General features: G+C 44.1%; 1 protein-coding gene across 6 annotated transcripts in view; it reads right to left on the reverse strand.

Annotated features, from left to right (window-relative positions):
* Positions 1–1,700: 1,700 nt before the first annotated feature.
* Positions 1,701–22,195, reverse strand: part of RAD52 (RAD52 homolog, DNA repair protein) — a 41,756-nt gene continuing 21,261 nt past the window's right edge. For 4 of the 6 annotated variants that reach the window (XM_032254218.1, XM_032254219.1, XM_032254220.1 and 1 more), the window contains exons 3-12: positions 20,658–20,759; positions 19,486–19,579; positions 19,254–19,321; positions 16,645–16,763; positions 14,997–15,072; positions 5,236–5,417; positions 4,935–5,074; positions 3,038–3,142; positions 2,501–2,728; positions 1,702–2,061 (exon numbers count right to left, since the gene is read on the reverse strand). In XM_032254218.1, coding sequence (XP_032110109.1) covers positions 2,000–2,061; positions 2,501–2,728; positions 3,038–3,142; positions 4,935–5,074; positions 5,236–5,417; positions 14,997–15,072; positions 16,645–16,763; positions 19,254–19,321; positions 19,486–19,579; positions 20,658–20,759 — 1,176 coding nt within the window. In that variant the 3' untranslated portion in view covers positions 1,702–1,999. Of the gene's footprint in view, positions 2,062–2,500; positions 2,729–3,017; positions 3,143–4,934; positions 5,075–5,235; positions 5,418–14,996; positions 15,073–16,644; positions 16,764–19,253; positions 19,322–19,485; positions 19,580–20,657; positions 20,760–21,159; positions 21,330–22,195 lie in introns of all 6 variants that reach the window. The other 2 variants (XM_032254221.1, XR_004261593.1) reach the window with 2 other exon arrangements.

Here is a 22,195-nt window from a genome sequence, read left to right on the forward strand (position 1 = left end):
ACTTCCTTATCTCGGTTCACAGCTTCCCACAATGTGTCTGTGAGCCAAAAAAAAGTCACTGCTTCAAGATAGGCACAGCCCAGTCCAAAACACGTCTTTAAAAAAACTAAATTGGCTGGGCGCAGTGGCTCATACCTGTAATCCTAGCACTTACTTTGGGAGGCCAAAGCAGGCAGATCACTTGAGGTCAGGCATTCTAGACCAGCCTGGCCAACATTGAGAAACCGTGTCCACTAAAAAGACAAAAAAGCTGGGTATGGTCACGGCACCCGTAATCCCAGCTACTCAGGAGCCTGAGGCAGGAGAATCGCTTGAACCCGGAAGGTGAAGGTTGAAGTGGGCCGATACCGCACCACTGCACTCCAGCCTGAGATGCAGAGAGACACCCTCTCAAAAATAAAATAATAAAATTGCAAATTCATTATTTGGGGGAAAAAAATTTAAAACATCTAAACAGTATGAAAAGCCAATTTATGGTCAAGGTGGGTTACATCTCACATTTGAAATGCAGAAGTACAAACAAACAGTTGCAGCTTGAGCATCCCTAATCGAAATGCTCTGAGATCTGAAAGTTTCTCAGCACTGACGTGGAAAATTCCACAAAGCACCAGGCACAAAACAGTTTATTCAGCAACCCTCAGAGAAAAAAGGACTCAGCCCCCTTCAGCTGCAGTATATCTTATACACAGACTTTGTCGCATGCATAAAATTATGTGTATGAGGTATATATGAAACAGGTGAATTCCACGTTCAGGCTTGGGTCCCCTCCACAAGGTCTCGTTAAGTATATACAAATATTCAAAAAATGCAAAAAAATTCTGGTTTCAAGCATTTCAGATAAGGGATACGCAATATGTATATTTTCTGTTTTCTTATAAAGTATACAATTTGCTTTCTCAAAATGCCTTTTCTGGCTGGACACAGTGGCTCACACCAGTAATAACTGCATTTTGTAAGGCGGAGGTGGGAGGATCACTTGAGCCCAGGAGGTCGAGCTGTTTGCACCAACCACACTCCAGTCTGGGTGACACAGCAAGACCCTGTCTCAAAAAAAAAAAAGTTTTTCCTTGACCTTAGATGATTATTTCCTTCTTAGGGAAAAATGTCAGTCTTGAAAGAATGCAGGATTGTAATGTCATAAACCCATAAATTAGTTTATTTAGATTAAATGAAGATTGTAGCCTAGATTGATACAAAGTAGTAAAAAGCACTACTCCAACTGTTTGCCTGTCATGATCCACAGTGCTTAAAGTGGACAACATTAAAGGCATAGGGCCTTAAAGGAAAGAAGGCAGAGGTTATGCAAAACAATTGAATGTAGGCAATTGCTAAGGCAGGTGCTTAGTACTAAGTCTGGCCTATATTGCTTGAGGGCAAGCAGCCATTGGTGATTTCTAAAATGTCCATCTTCTTTATTAACAATAGTTTAGTAATAAATAGTGGGAAGCCTCACAAGCCAAAGAAAAGATATTTCATCCATCCAGCGCCTCTCCCTACTAGAGTGGAGGACAAGCTTTTTTTCTGAGACAGTCTCACTCTCACCCAGGCTGGAGTGCAGTGGCGCAATCTCAGCTCACTGCAACCTCTGCCTCCCAGGTTCAAGCAGTTCTCTGCCTCAGCCTCCCGAGTAGCTGGGACTACAAATGCCCACCACCACACCCAGCTATTTTTTTGTATTTTTAGTAGAGACAGGGTTTCACCATCTTCGCTAGGCTGGTCTTGAACTCCTGACCTGGTGATCCACCTGCCTCGGCCTCCCAAAGTGCTGGGATTACAGGCATGAGCCACCTAGCCCAGTTGGGGACAAGCTTTTTAAAAGTGCTCAGCTCTAACTGCAGTAGGCTCTCAGTCAGATCCTCTTGAGAAGGTTCAGAATGAAGCAAGATAAATCCTTAGCAGTAAAGTTCATTCTCCAGGAGTGATGAACGATTTCATGACAAAAATGTAGTTTTCCAAAGTCCCTTTGTGACAAGGTCCAATCATGTGGCCTGAGCCTCAGTTAAGATGGATCATACTTCCTTTTCTTCATGTCCTGGCTCTTCCTGTGAGATTCCCAGTTTCCTGTGGAAGACAAAATGGCTTAAATGTAACTGCCATGGTTACAATAAACTGACATCTAATGATTTCTGGATTTTATTAGTTAATGATCCTAATTTAGACTAAGCCCAAGAATGAGAATTTCTGTTGGGAGGAAGGCAGATCATTTTCCTAGACCAAGTGGCATCGTGCTCATGACAGCCCTGCTGCTAGGAGGGCAAGCTGTCCATGCAATGGCGCTTCTGCTTCCTGCTACTATCAAGTGCTGAAAAGGGCTGCACCTGAATTCAGGAGCCCAAAGGAAAAGTTCTGGCTCTCAAACCAGGCCCCCGGTTATCTTCCACTTGCAGTGCTAGTCCCTGGGAATTATTCTATCGAAATGAAACGTCATCCTTCCTCAAAAATTCCCAGAATTAAAGCTAGGTTCCCCTTTAATTTTTGCTCCTAAACACCTCTCTGCTACCTGTTATGCACTGGTCAGTGCTATACGTCTGAAGGTCCGAAGGTCCAGATTTCGCTTGTGGTTTCTGGTGGCAAAGGCTGTGTGGAGTCCTGTCCTGGGTCACCGTCTGGTTGTTCAAGGCTAGTGTGTCAGAGGTCTGGGGTGGGTCTGCTCTAGACAAGGGCTTGACCACACCATCCCCTGCATCTGGAGTCATAGCCCACTTTAAAGAGTTGTCTTCAAGAGTCTCTACAAAGGAAAGGAAAAGTGTATCATCAGCAAATAATGAAGTATTCTCACGAAAGCACTGGAAAAACTGGCCATCAGAAATTCCATGTCGAGTGCTTTCTGAAAGTTTTTCTCTCCCCTACCCCTAAAAGTACACTGAAGAGCCTTCCTTCAGTTCGGATCAAAGAGGAACTGGACATATGCCACCGCCAGAATGCTCCCGCCCCCAACAAAAACAGACGAAAATGAGGATTTTTACACTGCCTAAAAGGTACTCTGGCTACTAAAAACATACAGCACAGTAGCTTACAAGCATTTCAAGGTATTTACTGATTAATTCTTGAGTCATTCCTGCAAGGAAGTCTTTCTCCAGGAGTGGTTCTGAGACCGCAGTTACGGGAGTGCTGTGTGTCAGAGGAGGGACCGGAGGCGCAGCTACGGTTCACAGAGGAAAGAAAGGACAAGTCATCATCACATCCTACATGGGATTTAAGAGAGTAAGTCCACTGTCCTCTTCTTAGAGGGAACACACTCAGAAGGGCAACACTGCGTAAGGCTACGCTGCTTCAGCCAATATAAGACCTTTAGATTCCCGAGTCCCAGTCCTACCTATGGCTCTGTCTGTGGTTTGAATTCTTCTCACCAAAGTGGGAAAATGAGTTTCTTTCTCCTTTCACGGCAAAAGTAGAAGGGCTCTTAGAGGCCATGTCGTCCAGCGTCTGGCTTGCTTACTACAGCTGTAACCCTTGCACAAACAAAATCTTAAACTAAAACCTGGCCAGGCGCAGTGGCTCATACCTATAAACCCCAGCACTTTGGGAGGCCGAGGCGGGAAGATTGCTTGAACCCAGGAGTTCGAGATCCCATCTCTACAAAAAGTAAAAAATTACCCAGGTGTGGTAGCAGGCACCTGTAGTTCCAGCTACTCAGGGGGCTGAGGCAGGAGGATCACTTGAGTCCAGGAAGGTCGAAGCTGCAGTGAACCCTGATCGTGCCACTACTCTCTAGCCTGGGTGACAGAGCAAGATCCTCTCTGAAAGCAAACCAGCAATCAAAGTCTTAAGCCAAAATCAGATGTGTGAAATGGACTAAAATAACAATGGCTCTGGTTGTCTGCCAAAGGGTAGGAAAGGCCTGGAGGGCCTCTTCCTCCACACTTCACATGGGAGCTTCTGCAGTGTGAGAAGCTAAACATCTAGAGTAACTCATCAGTAAGGATAGCCACAGAACAGGAAGTGGTTCTGTTTTGGTTTTTATATTACTTTCAGCCTGTCAGTGCTGAGGGGCATATGAACCAACCACGAAACAAGTCTTCTATGAATCTTCTTCACAATTGGTAGGGAAAAACTGGGCAAAAGCTCAATGGATCTGGGACAAGCCCTTTCTTTGTTTCCACTCTCTGCGTAAGGACTACCTCCCCCTGGATGGGGCAGTGGGGAAGAGGTGGGGAGAGAGAGAAGAAAAGAAGAGTCTGTATCACTACATTCCCACTGAATCTGGACTCTGAAATAAACTAAAGTTGATAAATATCTGCCACAAGCTCCCGTTATCCTGAGTCTCAATTTGGCCTTATACTCAAAGACATCTCAGAAATACAAGGCTTTTTTTTTTTTTGAGACGGGGTCTCTGTTGCCCAGGCTGGAGTGCAATAGCACGATCTCGGCTCACTGGAACCTCTGCCTTCCGGATTCAAGCAATTCTCCTACCTAAGCCTCCTAAGTAGGGGGTACCACAGGCGTGCGTCACCACGCCCGGCTAGTTTTTATGCATTCTTGGTAGAAATAGGGTTTCACCATGATGGCCAGGCTGGTCTCAAACTCCTGACATCAAGTGATCCACCCACCTTGGCCTCCCAAAGTGCTGGAATTACAGGCGTGAGCCACTGCGCCCTGCTAAGGCTTTCTAATGTAGAGATGGCCAAAGTATTTGCAATAAAAAAAAAAGTTATCTACTCTGAAATTTCTAATTCCAGAAGATTATATCAAGGCCCACTTACTTCCATAGGGGAAAAAAAAAGATCATTGTCTCTAGAAATGGGAACATGTATAGCAGATTTAAATGTCTAAATTTCCTGGGCTCATCTGTCCTGCATGTAGCTTGAGAGAAGTCCCAGCGAGGCCTGGTTTAGAGCCAGCCACAGGGTTACTGGCAGAGAATCAGGTGACCCTGTCGCTAGACTTGCTCCTGCAGACACCTCCCAGGGCTCTGCTCCCCTCCACTCACACACCCTCACTCTTCTCAGCTGGCGGGGTGGACACGTGGACTTGCTGCTTCTCCATCTGCTCCCGGAACTGCTGCTGCAGCTGTTTTTGCCGGAGCTTCCGCTGGTACGAGGCCTCGCTCTCCACAGCAGATGAGGTCAGGCGTCTGCATCAGGGGAGCAACAGGATGAGGAGGAGCTCCTAAGTAACAGCCACAGCTCCTGGGAGCACGCACACAGCTGGCTGGCTCTGAAGGAGGAAGTGGAGGCAGCCCCAGTGACAGAGGAAGGGGCCGGAGAGGAAATGGAGGGGACTTAGGCCACATACCGGGAGCTACAGTCCTTGTTCCCCTGTATCACAGCGTGGCTTGGTCTAGAAGGGGAGGTCACCTCCTGTAGTTGTGGGTGTCCCAGGGCCACGTTCGGTCGGCAACTGTTGTATCTTGCCTCTTCCACAGTCGGTTCAAAATCTTGTCTCTTCGCTTTAGTTAAATCCACTTCAAGAGGCACCTAATCAGGAAAGAAAGGAGAGAAAAACATTCCTTCAACTAGCTCTTGCCCTCCGCTTCTTCTCCCTGACTCACAGATTTAGATTCCTGGAAAATCGCATTTCACACCCTCCATCCATCATGCCTTCTAGGTCGTGCTGAGCCTGAGGCAAAGGATCTACAAATTCCAAGTAATATTTGTAATTCTATGAGGAGAAGTAAAATAACATGTTTTACTTTATACCCTTCAACAAATGAAGTTTTGATAAAAAGGAATCCTTCTTTGGTTTTGACCTAGGGCAAATGTTCTGTAAAATCTAATTTGAATCTTTCCGTGGCAGCTGGGTCTGTCTTTGCTGCCTCCTTGTCCCTTTTCCAGAGAAATGAGCCCACAGTCTCTGTGGAGGTCTGCACCTTCACAATGCTTTCTGCAAGGACTACCCCTGGAAATCGCACTCGTCACTGAGGGAGCCTAGGGCATGCTGTGGCATAATAAAGTATCCTTCAAACGACAGAGGGAAGAACGCTTGGAAGACACGGACGTCAGCTGCCAGCCAAGGCTGCCAGGAATCGTCCAGTGGGGGGCTCTTCCTGCATCTCATCAATGTGACAAGGGACAATCCTGTGCTGCATGGCACAGGGCAAATGATTTCATTTCCACACTGTGATTCCTACAGAAATCCAGAACATTTTTACTTGGGAAAACATCTCTCAATTCATAAAACTGACGATGATAGAATAATTAATATGACAGATTAAGATTACATTTTGAAAACCTGAAAATGAAAATTATAGTGTAGATTTCACATTTACACTGAAAGATAAATGAGTCGTTTAAAAAGAAATGAGCTTTGGCTGGGCGCAGTGGCTCATGCCTGTAATCCCAGCACTTGGGAAGCTGAGGCAGGTCACTCAAGTCTAGGAGCTCAGGACCAGCCTGGCCAACATGGCAAAAATCCAAAAAAATCAGAGGAGCTCCTGAGTAACAGCCCATCTCTACAAAGTTTAAAAAAAAAAAAAAAAAGCTGGGCCTGGTAGCACACACCTATAATCCCAGTTTCTCAGGAGACTAAGGCAGGAGAATCACTTAAACCCAGGAGGCAGAGTTTGCTGTGAGCCAAGATTGCACCACCGCACTCTAGCCTGGGTGACAAAGCAAGACTGTGTCTCAAAAGAAGAAATGAGCTTTGCAAAATATGAAAGACTGGCAATACCAAGTGGTGTCGGAGACTTGGAACAATTGGAACTTACACAATGTGAATCAATACAGCCACACGGGAAAATGGGAGGAACCCACTGGAACTAAGCATGCAGCTACCTTCTCACCCAAGAATTCCCAACAAAACTGAGTGCACGTGTACACCAAAAGAATGCTAACAGCAGCTCTATTCAAAACAGCCAGAAGCTACAAAAAACAAAATGTCTATGACTAGAAAAATAAACTGCCATATACTCATGCAAATTAAAATTACACAGCAATGAAATCTCGCACCCATGCTGAATTCAAGTAACATATAGAGTTCAAACTACTGTATAGGATTCCAAAAAAGTACATAACAATAAAAACAAATCTGTGGTTTGTTTTTGTTTTTGAGACAGGGTCTCGCTCTACAGTCCAGACTAAAGCGCAGTGATGTGGTCACAGCTCACTGCAGCCTGGGCCTCCTAGGTACAAGCAATTCTCTCAGATCAGCTTCCCAAGGAGCTGGGACTACAGGCATGCACCACCATGCCCAGCTAATTTTTATTTTGTAGAGACAGGATCCCACTATGTTGTCCTGGCTGGTCTCCAACTCCTGGGTTCAAGCAATCCTTCCTCCTTGGCCTCCCAGAGCGGTGGAATTACAGACGTGAGCCACCGCACCTGGCCAATCTGTGTTGTTAAAAGTGCTTTTGCTCAGGAGTAGGAAGGAGGGCAGAGGATGGCAGTGACTGCAAGGAACACAGCTGGGCCTTCTGGGTACTAGAAATGGCTTGTCTTGATTCAGATATTGGCTATGTGGATATGTTTGGTTTGAAAATTCATCAAGCTGAACATGGATGACATGTGCACTTGTCCACATGTCTATATGTACTTTTTAATACTTCGATTTTCTTAAAGTATAAACTGTACAATTCCACTTACAGTACAATTCCACTTGTGAACTTTACATACATAAAGTTCAGGCCAGGCACAGTGGCTCACACCTGTAATCCCAGCACTTTGGAAGGCTGAGGCAGGCAGATCATCTGAGGTCAGGAGTTCAAGACCAGCCTGACCAACATGGAGAAACCCCATCTCTACTAAAAATACAAAATTAGCCAGCGTGGTGACACATGCCTGTAATCCTAGCTACTCAGGAGGCTGAGGCAGGAGAATCGCTTGAAACTGGGAGGTGCAGGTTGTGGTGAGCCAAGATCGTGCTGTTGCACTCCAACCTGGGCAAAAGAGCAAAACGGTGTCTCAAAACAAAACAAAAAATGTTCAAAAACAGGAAAAAGTAATCTATGGAAATCAGAATAGAAGACATTTGAAAAAAGGAAGGCAAGGCAGTGACTGGAAGAGGGCAAAACGGGGCTTCTGGGCTGCTGATAAGGCTCTGTCTCCCTGTCTGGGAGGTGAACAGCTGTGCTCACTTATGAAACGGTGGCTCATGCCCGTAATCCCAACACTTTGGGAGGCTGAGGCAGGTGGACCACTTGAGGTCAGGAGTTCAAGATCACCCTGGCTAACATGGCAGAAACCCCGTCTCTACTCAAAATACAAAAATTAGCTGGGCATGGTGGTGGACACCTGTAATCCCAGCTACTTGGGAGGCTAAGGCTAGAGAATCACTTGAACCCCTGAGGCAGAGGTTGCAGTGAGCCAAGATAACGTCATCCCACTCCAGCCTCAATGACAAGAGCAATACTCTGTCTCAACAACAACAACAAAAAAAAAAAGAGAGAGAAATTTGGGGCCAGGCTCAGTGGCTCACGCCTGTAATCCCAGCACTCTGGGAGGCTGAGGCAGGTGGATCACTAGAGCCCAGGAGTTTGAGACCAGCCTGGCCAACACGGCAAAACCTTGATCTACTGAAAATATAAAACATTAGTCAGGTGTAAGAGTGCGAACCTGTAATCCCAGCTACTTGGGAGGCAGAGGCACGAGAATTGCCTGAACCCAGGAGGCAGAGGTTGTAGTGAGCCAAGATCACGCCACTGCACTCCAGCTGGGCGAGAGTGAGACTCTCCCAAAATAAAAAAAAAATGGAGAAACTTTAAGACTGCCAGATAAATGGGGCCGGCGTGGTGGCTCATGCCTGTAATCGAAGCACTTTAGGAGGCCAAGGTGGTTATATCACCTGAGGTCAGGAGTTCAAGACCAGCCTGGCCAACACGGTAAAACCCTGTCTCTACTAAAAATACAAAATATAGCCAGGCGTGGCGGTGTGTGCCTATAATCCCAGCTACTTGGGAGGCTGAGGCAGGAGAATCGCTTGAACCTGGGAGGCGGAGGTTACAGTGAGCCGAGATCGCGCCACTTCACTCCAGCCTGGGTGACAAGAGCGAGACTTTGTCTCAGAAAAAAAAGAAAACAAAGCCGAGAGAGTCCATTGTCACTAGAACTGCTATACAAGAAGTCCTCATGGGAGTTCCTCAAGTCGAAATGAAAGGACACTAGATAGACACATGAAGCCATAAAAAATACAAAGTGCTCCAGTGAAGGTAAGTGCATGGACAAATATAGTGAAACATATTACTGAATGTTAATGCATAGAATTTATATGGCAAAGCCATAAAAAACTACAAATCTATGCTAAGGGGTATACAATATATAAAAGATATAATTTGTGACAACAATAACAAAGTGGGATGGATTTTGATTTATAAAGCAGATTTTTCATATGCAATAGAAGTTGTCAGTTTAAAATAGAACGCTGTAACATTAAAAATGTACATGCAATTACAATGGTAACCACACAGAAAATATAGAATATACACAAAAGGATATTAGAAGGGAATTAAATGTTACTGGGGAAAAAAATCAGTATAACACAAAGGAGGCAGTAAGAAAGAAGAGACAAAAAAGCTACAAGACACACCAGAAAACGGCAAAATGGTCACAGTAAGTCCTTCTCTATCAATAATTAACTGTAAATAAACTTAAACCTCCAATCAAAAAAAAATAGATTGCATGGATGAATTTAGAAACAGGATCCAACTATGCTGTCTACAGGAGACTCACTCTGGATCTAAGGACACACATAGGCTGGAATTGAAAGGATGGAAAAGATATTCCATGCAAATAGTAAACAAAATAGAACAGAGGCGATTATACTAATAACAGACAAAACAGACTTCAGGTCAAAAATTGTGGTGGGGCGCAGTGGCTCATACCTGTAATCCCAGCATTTTGGGAGGCCAAGGTGGGCAGATCACAAGGTCCGGAGTTCAAGACCAGCCTGACCAACATGGTGAAATGCCATCTCTACTCAAAATACAAAAATTCGCCAGGCACAGTAGTGCACACCTGTAATTCCAGCTACCTGGGAGGCTGATGCAGGAGAACTGCTTGAACCTGGGAGGTGGACGTTGCAGTGAGCCAAGATCGTGCCACTGCATTCCAGCTTGGGCAACAGAGCAAGACTCCATCTCAAAAAAAAAAAAAAAAATTTAGGGCCGGGCATGGGGGCTCATGCCTGTAATCCCTAGCACCTTGGGAGGCCAAGGCAGGCAGATCACCTGAGGTTAGGAGTTTGAGACCAGCCTGACCAACATGGTGAAACCCCATCTCTACAATATACAAAAAACTGGCTAGGTGTGGAGTGGGCACCAATAGTCCCAGCTACTTGGGAGGCTGAGGTAGGAGAATCTCTTGAACCCAGGAAGTGAAGCTTCCAGTGAGCTGAGATCATGCACTGCATCCTGGGCAAGAAGAGCAAAAACTCTATCTAAAAAAAAAAAAAAACTGGGCATGGTAATGCACACCTATAGTCCTAGCTACTCAGGAGGCTGAGGCAGGAGAATCACTTGAACCCGGGAGATGGAGGGTGCAGAGAGCCAAGATCACGACATGGCACTCCAGCCTGGGCAACAGAGCGACACTCCATCTTAAAAAAAAAAAAAAAAATTGTTATACAAAACAAGGGTATTATATAATGACAAGAATGCCAATTCACCAAGAAGATATAACAATTATAAATATTTATGCACCAAACATCAGAGGTCCTAAATATATGAAGCAAACTTTGATAGGATTGTAAGGTGAAACAGAGTTGGAGACTTCACTACCCAACTTTCAATAACAGATAAAACAACCAAACAAAAGATGAATAAGGCGACAGAGTATTTGAACAATACTGTAGGCCGACTGGACCTAACAGACATATACATAACATTTCAGCCACCAACAGCAGAAAATAAATTCTTCTCAAGTACACATGAAACATTCTCCAAGACAGACCACGTTAGTCCACAAAACAAGTCCTAACAAATTCAAGAAGACTGAAATTATATAAAGTTATATAAAGTATCTTTTCAATCACAATAGAATGAAATAACCACAAAAAAAAAACAAAAAACAAAAAACGGAAAATCCACAAATTAGTAGAAGTTAAACACCACGCTCTTAAGCAAAGCCAAAGAAAATATAACAAGGAAACTTAGAAGAATTCCTTACTAAAACACAACATGCTAAACTTCTGGGATGCAGTGAAAGCAGTCATAAGAGGGAAGGTACACACGCACATAGAAAAAAAAAGATCTCAAATCTATGTAATACCTCAAAGAACTAGAAAAACAAAAGTTACACCCAAAGCTAGCAGAAGAAAGAAAATTTTAAAAAGATGAGAGCAAACATAAATGAAAGAGAGGATACAAAAACAATACGAAAAAGCTCAATAAAAACAGGACTTGGGCCACACATGGTTGCTCATGCCTGCTACCCCAGGATTTTGGGAGGCTGACGTGGGTGGATCACTTGAGGCCAGTAGTTTGAGGCCAGACTGGGCAACGTGGTGAAATTTTTTGTATTCCGTACAAAAAATACAAAAATTAGCCTGGCATGGTGGCAAATGCCTGTAGTCCCAGCTACTTGGGAGGCTAAGACGGGAGGATCATTTGAGCCTGGGATGTGGAGGTTGCAGTGCACTGAGATCACACCATTGTACTCCAGCCTGGGTGAGAGGATCACTCAAGCCCAGGATGCTGAGGCTACAGTGAGCCAAGCCATGATCACACTGCTGCATTCCAGCCTGGGTGACAGAGTAAGACCCTATCTGAAATAAATAAAACAAAATAAGAAATTAAATTAAAATAATAAAACAAAATAAAATGACAAAGCACTTGAATTAGACATTTCTCCAAAGATGATAAACAGATGGCCAACAGTCATATGAAAATATGGCTGGCCAGGTGAGGTGGCTCACACCTGTAATCCCAGCACTTTGGGAGGCCAAGCTGTGTGGATGAGCTGAGGTCCGGAGTTCGAGACCAGCCTGACCAATATGGTGAAACCCCATCTCTATTAAAAATACAAAAATTAGCCAGTCATGGTAGCAGGCGCCTACAGTCCCAACTACTTGGGAGGCTGAGACAGGAGAATTGCTTGAACCCAGAGGCGGAGGTTGCAGTGAGCTAAGATCGCATCTCTGTACTCCAGCCTAGGTGAAAGAGTGAGACTGCATCTCAAAAAAAATATATATGATCAACATCACTAATCATCAGGGGGTATGCAAATCATAACTACAATAAAATATCACCCATTAGGATGGCCACTCAAAAAAATAAAAATAAAAAAAACCAAAAACTCAGAAAATAACAAGTGTTAGTGAGGTTTTAGAAAAATATGAACTCATGTGCACTGTTGGGTGGAATTGTAAAATGGGGTGACTGCTATGGAAACCAGTAGGGCAGCTCTTCAAAAAATTAAAAATAGGATTACCATATGACCCAGCAATTCCCTTCAGAATATATATCTAAAAGAACTGAAAACAGGATCTCAAAGAGACAGTTACACATCCATGTTTATAGCAGCATTATTCACAATAGCCAAGAGGTTGAAAGCAACCCAAATATCCATCAACAAATGAATGGATTAAACAAAATGTGATCTATAAATACATGGATAAATCTTAAGGACATTAATGTTAAGTGAAATATGCCAATCGGAAAAAGACAAAAATTATGTGATTGCATTTATATGAGGTATCCAGAGTAGACGAATTCATAGAAACAAAGTAGACACACACACCTATCATCTCAGCACTTAGGGAGGCTGAGTGGGAGGATCGCTTGTAGCCAGGAGTTTGAGACTAGCCTGGGCAACAGCAAAACTCCATGTCTACAGAAAAAAATTATTTTATTTTTATTTTATTATATTATTTTGAGACAGAATCTCACTTTGTCTTCCAGGCTGGAGTGCAGTCGCAGATCTCGGCTCACTGCAGCCGCCACCTCCCAGGTTCAAGTGATTCTCATGTCTCGGCCTCCAGAGGAACTGGGATTACAGGCAGGCACCACCATGCCCAGCTAATTTTTTTATTTTTTAATAGAGACAGCGTTTCACCATCTTGGCCAGGGTGGTCTCAAACTCCTGGGCTCAAGTGATCTAAGCACCTCAGCCTCTCAAAATGCTGGGATTACAGGCATAAGCCATAGCACGCAACCTCATTTTTTTTAAAAGAAAAAAAAATCATGGCCAGCCTTGGCAACACAGCAAGACCCCATATCTAAAATAATAATAATTTTTAAAAAGTTAATTAGCTGGGTCCAGGTGCAGTGGCTCATGTTGTAATCCCAGCACTTTGGGAAGCCAAGGCAGGAGGATCACTTCAGGCCAGAAGTAGTTCAAGACCAGCCCTGAGAAATTCTGTCTCTATAAAAAATAATAATTAAAAAAAAAAATAAATTAGCTAGGTGTAGTGGCACATACCTGGAGTCCTAGCTACTTGAGAAACTGAGGCAGGGGGATCCAGGAGGATCCCTTGGGCCAGGAGTTAAAGGTTGCAGTGAATGATGATTGTGCCCTTGCATTCCAGCCTGGGTGACAAAGCAAGACCTCATTTTCATAAATCAACTTTTAAAAAAAAGAAAGTAGGAGTAGTCACAAGGGTCTGGGGAAAGGGGCAAATGCGGCGTTCTTGTTTTATGGGTATAGAGTCTTAGTTCTGCAAGATGCAAAAGTTCTGGAGATCAGTTTCACAACAACATAAATGCACTAAACATAATCATACACTAAAAATAGTAACAATATTATGTGTTTTATTACAATTTTTTTTTTTTTTTTTTGAGACAGAGTCTCGCTCCATTGCCTGGCGCCAGGCTGGAGTGCAGTGACGCAATCTCGGCTCACTGCAACCTCCGCCTCCCGGGTTCAAGCAATTCTCCTGCCTCAGCCTCTCGAGTAGCTGGGACTACAGGCGTGTGCCACCATGCCCAGCTAATTTTTGTATTTTTAGTAGAGACAAGGTTTCACCATGTTGGCCAGGATGGTCTCGATCTCTTGACCTCGTGATCCGCCTGCCTCGGCCTCCCAAAGTGCTGGGATTACAGACATGAGCCACCGCGCCCGGCTATTACAATTTTAAAAAAGAAAAGGCTGGGCGAAGTGGCTCACACTTGTAATCCCAGAACTTTGAAAGGCCGAGGCGGACGGATCACTTGAGGTCAGGAGTTCAAGACCAGCCTGGCCAGCATGGCAAAACCCCGTCTACTAAAAATACAAAAATTAGCCGGGCATTGTGGCAGGCACCTGTAGTACCAGCTACTTGGGAGGCTAAGGCAGGAGAATCGCTTGAACCCAGGAGAGGGAGGTTGCAGTGAGCCAAGATTATGCCACTGCACTCCAGCCTGGGCAACAAAGTGAGACTCCATCTCAAAAAAAAAAAAAGAAAACTACTGACTAATATCTCTCATAAACATAGATGCAAAAATGCCTAACAAAATATTAGCAAACAGAACCCAATAATGTTTAAAAATGGTTTTTTAAAAGGAGTTTTTACAGATGCCCAGTGACACAACTCTGTGTCACTCCATGAGGAAAAGAATCCCTCAGGCACAGGATGGGGATGCTGCCCTGGGTGGTGACATGGCAGGGACCTCAGGGAGCAACATGAGGCAGGAAGAACACTCCAGAGGCCTTTCATCACAATGAATGTCAGGTGTGACTCCAGGGGTGCTCAGCCACAGACCCCATTCTCCAAAGGCAAATGCTCAGATCATGTGATAGATATTGACAGAAATAATGGACATCTAAATCTTAATGACACCAGAGCTAAGGAAAAGAAAGAAGACCAACAGTGAGTCTGGGAGTGTCTGGGAAGGACAGCGGTGCTGCAGAGGGCTGTGTGGTAGCTTTGAGGATTCACAGACTACCCCCAACCACAGTTCTCTACCTACAAGTAAAACAAATTCTCTAGACCTCACATTCCTGTCAAATAATGTGATTTTTTTTTTTAAGTAAAATGATGTGATTAGTTAGTTCCTGGTAGCCCTAACATTCAAAATCTGAAATAAACATTCCAGATCCTCTAAATAGCTGAGTCCTCACTTTTTCTCCTTGCATTCTCCAAATACTCAAACCATGACACAGAAGAGTTTGCTGCATTGTAATCACTGCACTCAGCCATGTCTAATATACCTGACGTGGAAGCTTATTCAGTGACCTCAGGTAGTCTTTGTCCAGAATACAGTTTCCAAGTGCATTCCCAAAACTCCTAAGGGTAAGAAAGAAAAAAAAAAGTGAAACGGTTAAGATTTGTTACACATAAGTATCAGAGAACAGAGTTACAACTTTTGTGCAGGCTGCTTCTTAGGTGCAGCAGAGGAAATGGAACCCGACGTGCATTCCACCGATGTCTGGGAAGCACCTGCCGTGTCCCTGCACTGTGTTAGTTTCTGAGAATACAGCAACGAGAACAAGACACAAATCCCTGCCCACGTAGAGGTGATGAGTATGAAAAGACTAAGGCACCACTCACAAAACCCATTAGCCACCTCCTGACATGGAGAACAAATTGCAGAGATTTTTTTTTTCCCCAAAGACTGCTCCAATTTCCCAGCAGGAGTAGGCAACACACACCTGGGGCCTGGAGCTCGAGGGCACAACCTTCCATGACCAAAGTTATTAACATGGGATCTATGGACTCCCCTACAGAATTCACAGGTTTTTCTGGTTCGACTCACTTTAATTCTCAAAGACATTGATATGGTTTGGATGTCTGTCCCCTCCAAATTTTATGTTGAAATGTGTCCTCCAATGCCAGAGGCCTGGTGGGAGGTACTGGATCATGGGATGGATCCCGCATGAACAGCTTACTGCCATCCCTTGGTGATAAGTGAGTTCTCATTCCATTCATGAGAGATCCGGTGGTTTTGAGTCTGGGGGCTGGGCATGACGGCTCATGCCTTTAATCCCGGCACTTTGGGAGACCAAGGCAGGAGGATGACTTGAACCCAGGAGTTTGAGTCCAGTCTAGGCCACATAGGGAGACCCTGTCTCTACAAAAAAAAAAAAATTAAAAATTAGCTGGGCATGGTGTCATGTGCCTGTGATCCCAGCTACTTGGAAGGCTGAGGCGGGAAGATCACTTGAGCCCAGAGCAATGATAGCTGCACCCTAGCCTGTGCCAACAGAGCAAGAGCCTGTCTCAAAAAATGAAAACAATAAAATTAAAAAGTCTGGGACGTCTTCCCTCTTTCTCTTGCTCTCTCTCTCTCCATGTTCCCTCTTCGTCTTCTGCCATGATTAGAAGCTTCCTGAGGCCTCACCAGAAACGGATGCTGGCACCAGGCTTCCACTACAGTCCACAGAATCATGAGCCAATTAAACCTCCTTTATTTATAAATTACCCAGCCTCTGGTATTCTATATAGCAATGCAAACGGACAAACACAGACATCCACGTGACTATGTAACCAGATGAACTGTGCTACCTGTGCACAGCGGAGGACTATTGAGGCGCACGGAGAGGATGAGGGTGCTGTCTATGTACTCGCAGTAGAGGTGGAAAGGTCTCCCACACATTCTGAGTATGGGGAGAAAAGAGAATACACGATTCTACCACTTATTCCCCGCAAGCGAAGCCTGAAGCTGAAACACGGAAAAAATACTAACAAAAGTGGGAAAACAGGGCAGACAGGAACCAGGACAGGGGTGACACTTATCTTCCATGTTGCTTAGATTTTTGAACCATGTGGATGTATTACCTCCTACAAAAAACAAAACCGAAACTTGTTCTGAAGCAAGAGCTGAGATGACGCAGGTTAGACTTCCAGCCTCACGCTCACCTGAGGGCTCGCTTCAGCCCGTCTGTGACTGCCTCCTTCCTTGCCTTCTCCAAAGATAAGGCCTTGGACTTGAGGCCCTCACTAACACCATAACCAACGTCTTCATGATATGAACCATCCTGGGGGCACAAAAGGAGTTCAAACTCAACAAGAGAACAGCAGGCGTACCACAACTCCCCCTTTCCTCAAGCAGAAAAGTTCAAACCAGGAATATACCACCCGGTGGCCTTGCTACAGCAGGCACGGGCAGAGGCCAGATGAGACTCCATTTCCAGTACTGCTTCCTAGACCTGGTCTGCCTGGATGGACATGAGCCTGTGGTCAAGGTGTCAAGACGATCCTCCCTTCCTAACTTCCCTCTGACACACAAAGGGCACATTAGAAACCCACCCCAAATCCTATCAAGGTGCATTACCCTAAGGTTAAAAATCTCTGGGATGGCCAAGTACAGTGGCTCACGCCTGTATTCCCAGCACTTCGAGAGGCCAAGGCAGGTGGATCACTTGAGGTCAGGAGTTCAAGACCAGCCTGGTCAACATGGTGAAACTCCATCCCTACTAAAAATACAAAATATAGCCAGGTATGGTGGTGGGCATCTTTAATCCCAGCTACTCAGGAGGCTGAGGCATGAGAATTACTTGAACCCGGGAAGCAGAGGTTACAGTGACCCAAGATTGTGCCACTGCACTCCAGCCTGAGCAAGACTCCATCTTGAAAAAAATACCTCTTGAGATATCAAACAAAGGGATAATTTGAATATTGGATCTAATGGTCTCTAAGGACTGGAGAGCAAATTCTTTTGTAAGTCAGGTGGTATCCAGTTCCTCCCTTTCACCAAAAGTGAAGGTGGACCTGAGCAAATCATTTGCTTATAAAGAATGAAATACAATGTTTGATGATAGTGCTCTGTGATTTTTTAAAAAACGACTCAGAAAGCACTCAAAGAAATGAGTAACACTGTAACAAAATTCTTTCCATTCTCAGCTACTTACTCATAGAGGGTTTTTCAGTACTATTTAGAAAAATAAGTCAGAAGAGAATGCTGAATTATTCATTCAAGAAATAAGTAATACTCAACTATGGATATATAAACCAACTGAAAAGAAATAGCACCACCCATCTCATTAAGATATTCATTTTCCATAAATTTTATATTTTATTTGAAATTTTTTATTTTGTGGCAACATTTCAATATCTTTAATTTTTCTAAGTATCAAAATTTTGCTATATTTATGTTTTATCTTCACCATAAACACAATTGTCTGATCAATTGTGTGTTAACAATAGCTATAACTAAAGCCACAAGAAATCTTTTAATATTTAGAGCCTTAAGTGCATTGAAAATTTACCAAAAATTTTTATTTTAATCCTTTTTTTTTTTTTGGTGAGACAGAGTCTGGGTCTGTCGCCTGGGCCAAATGCAGTGTCATGATCTCAACTCACTGCAACCTCAGCCTCCCGGGTTCAAGTGATTCTCCTGCCTCAGCCTCCCAAGTAGCTGTGATTATAGCCGCCCGCCACCACACCCAGCTAATTTTTGTATTTTTAGTAGAGACCGGGTTTCATTCTGACCTCAGGATCCGCCCGCCTCAGCCTCCCAAAGTGCAGGATTACAAGCGTGAGCCACCGTGCCCAGCCAAAACTTTTCTTTTTTGTTTCCTTTTTTTCCCACCCAGGCTGGAGTTCAGTGGTGCAATCATAGCTCACTGCAGCCTCAATTTCCCAGGCTCAGGTGATCAGCCTCCTGAGTAGCTAGGACTACAAGCATGCACCACCATGCCTGGCTAATTTTTTGTATTTTTAGTAGAGACTTTTTTCACCACGTTGCCCAGGCTGGTCTCAAATCCCTGGATTCAAGCAATCCTCCCACCTGGGCCTCCCAAAGTGCTGGTATTATAGCAATGAGCCACTCCGCCTAGCCAAACTTTCAGCCATAAACATGTATTAGGATAAAAACCAGTGGGGAAATAGGATAGAAATATGAGTTCAGATAAAGAAAGAACAATGTAAAATTTCTAATGATTAAAAAGAAAAAAGCTTGTTCATTGTATTTCTTCATAAATGATAGATCTAATCCTCTGTAGTATTTAGAGTCCACTGGAATATTTAAAGATGTAACATATTTATAGTAAGTCCTCACTTAACATCTTAAATAACTGACTTTACGTGAAACAACTTATAACAAAACCAATTTTGTTTCTATCAATTTTATAACAAAAGGACGCTATTCAAGGACCTGCTGTATATTGCTTTGTCTAAAGTTGCAGTTTCCAAAAACTTATCAGTGATGGTAAAATTATTTTATTTTAGAATGTCAGATTTTACCATATGCCCAGAAAATATACCCCTTGCAACAATTTTTATATATGGTGAAAACTTAAGTGTCAACTTGAAAATGTGCAAGAGGATAATTTTTCCACATTCTTTTAGGAAGCATATGAGCAAGAATATTTGAATCCCACCATTCCAGGGAACACTGGCTGAGACAACTCTGGAGCCTGGCTCCAGCTCGGCTGTGTCCCAGTCCAGCTCCCTACATCCCTGCCTGCTCACCTTCTCCTGCCACCCACTGATCCTACCGGGAAGCAGGTCTACTCCATCCCCCTCACCTTCAGCTGGACCCTCACAAATGCACAGACTCCCACGTAGAACTTGCCATTGTTCAGGTCAACAAAATCTAGGAGTGGGAAAGAAAGCAAGTTGAAGAGGACACTGAGCCCTGTGCCACAACCATTCCTCCTGCTGGCAGCTAAGTCCACCTACCTTACCTCCTCACCCACAACATCCCTTCACCAAGAGTCAGACAATGCAGAAATCCCCAGCGCTGCAGCGCAAACTCACCCACATTCTGCTGCGTGATGGAGTGTGCCCAGCCATTGTAACCAAACATCTCATTGGCCAGATTAATTACCCGATGACCCTCAATGTAACACACCTAGAAAAAAACATTTTTTTAAAGAAAAGCTGTGTTAATTCCTTACCACACTTAAATGTGAATCGAAATTTACATAATATATTCCTCATCTACTTTTTTGGATAAACTGCCCTTAAACATTCTACTTGAGAGGCTGAGCTGGGAGGATCACTTGAGCCCAGGAGCTCAAGGCTGCAGTGAGCTATGATTATGCCACTGCACTCCAGCCTAGGCGAGAGACCCTTAAGAAAAAAAATTTTTTTCAAGAAAGCTCTCAATGAATTTATATTAAAAATCTTCTAGGTGGAGCCTGAGAGAACTAACGGTCTGTTGGGAGGAGGAACTACACTCAGAGGAGAAAGACAGCCACTCATGCAGCAGTTGGTAAAATTCAGTTTGCAAAAAGTAAAAATCTCTGTTTGACATATTTTATGGAAGACCAAAAATATACACAGAAGTTAAAATTAGAAGCAAATGATATGCAATTATGTGTCAATTATAAGTTCTTTGAAAATTATTTAATTTAAAAATAAAAAATGAAGCAAATAGCAAAAGGAACACTTTTTTTAATGGTGTAAAGGCTGGCCCACGCCTGTAATCCCAGCACTTTGGGAGGCCAAGGTGGGAGATGACTTGAGCCTAGCAGTTCAAGACCAGCCTGAGCAACATGGTAAGATGTCATCTCTAAAGAAAATTTAAAAATTAACCAGGCGTGGTGGTGTGTGCCTGTAGTCCCAGCTAGTGAGGAAGCTGAGGCAGGAAGATCACTTGAGCCTGGGAGGTGGAGGCTACAGTGAGCTGAGATGGCACCACTGGACTCCAGCCTGGGTGACACAGGAAGATCCTGTCTTTAAAATTATTTTTTAAAAAGATGATGTAAAAATCCTAAGATGGCAGTTATGCAAGTGTCAAGGCCATGCTTGGACCCCTTCAAATGAAAACGAAGTCTAGAATCCGTCCCCTCCCAGGGGCACTGGGAAACCTACAGGAACAGTTAACAAGAGCCTTCGGAATCCCTGAGGACCCAGAGAGGGAGCTGGCAAGACCATCTGAGTCTGTTGTATGGATACCTGCTTTCCAGGCACATGAATTCTCCTACCTTCTGGCCTCCTCCAGCCATGCGGCTACTAATATATTCTGGGCCCAGCCTCTGCCTCAGGGCCTTCTGGATGGCCTGGTACTCTTCTGCTGTGTACTGGTGCTGCAATCCCAAAAATGAAAATTAAATTCACACTTCCACCATTTCTCACATCACTGATTCTCCAGCTTTTTGGCCTTAGGACCCCTTTATACTTTTAAAAAGTAGCAAAGACCCACCCCTCCTCCCCCACAACCTTTGTTTATGTGGGTTACATTTATCCTATTAGGAATTAAAACTGAGAAACTTTTAAGGCATACATGCCACTAGACATCATAGCAGTGACATCACATATCATGCAGTGTCTGAAAACTCTACCGTTCACTCATGAGACAATAAGTGTGAAAGAGGCCAACAGTATTATTATGAAGATAATTTTGACCTCCTGGACTCTGAAAGATCTTCAAAAACCCCAAGAGTTCCAGGACCACATTTTGAGAACTGGGGCCTTAGCTGTTGCTACCATCCTTATAAATGTTTCTGAAGCTTATGAAACTAAAATGTCCTGCCTCCAGATCTGTAAATGACGTCAGCACAGGAAGCAAGTATGGAAAGAGCACGGGGACAGGAAGCCTTGCTTCCATTTGTCCTTTCCAGAGACTGACACCTTCTCCAATGCAACAGTTTCCCATCCTGCACAAACAGAAACACACTACTGCTTGTTGGTTTGGGTTGTATACCCCTTACCCTAATCGGACGAGACGAATACTCACAAACAACCCTCTGGTAAAGACAAAGATGGAGTTTGAGTGGACAAAGCAAGAATCTCTTTTCTATGCACACAATGTCCCTACAATATGACTCCCAGTAACTTTCCATGCCTCCAAGACAGAAAACTGGGGCCAGGCGCGAATCCCAGCACTTTGGGAGGCCAAGGTGGGCAGATCATGAGTTCAAGACCAGCCTGGCCAACATGGTGAAACCACGTTTCTACTAAAAATACAACAAATTAAGGCCAGGTGTGGTGGCTCATGCCTGTAATCCCAGCACTTTGGGAGGCCAAGACGAGTAGATCACCTGAGTTCAGGAGTTCGACACCAGCCTGGCCAACTTGGTTAAACCCCATCTCTACTAAAAATACGAAAATTAGCTGTGGTGGTGCATGCCTGTAATCCCAGCTACTTGGGAGGCTGAGGCAGGAGAACTGCTTGAATCCAGGGGGTGGAGGCTGCAGTGAGCCAAGATCATGCCACTGCACTCCAGTCTGGGTGACAGAGCAAGACACAGTCTAAAAAAAAAAAGAGAGAAAGAGAACTGGGTGGCATGCAGACAGGAGCAATTGAAAATAGGGGGACTTTTCACAGTTTCATTTTGAATTTGATGTTATACAAATATGTTATCTACTCAAAAAATCAATTTAAATCTAAATCTAATCCCCAGTACTATCAGTCTTTTGATAGCTAATGTTCCAAAATGGCCTCCAGAGTTCACAAAAGACCCCCAAATAATGCATCTAAAGGAAGAACCAGTAACAACAAATAGTTCACAAGTGTACCACA

The sequence above is a fragment of the Sapajus apella genome, unplaced genomic scaffold (assembly GCF_009761245.1).
Source record: "Sapajus apella isolate SASKATOON/1434 unplaced genomic scaffold, GSC_monkey_1.0 scaffold86, whole genome shotgun sequence".
NCBI lineage: Eukaryota > Metazoa > Chordata > Mammalia > Primates > Cebidae > Sapajus > Sapajus apella.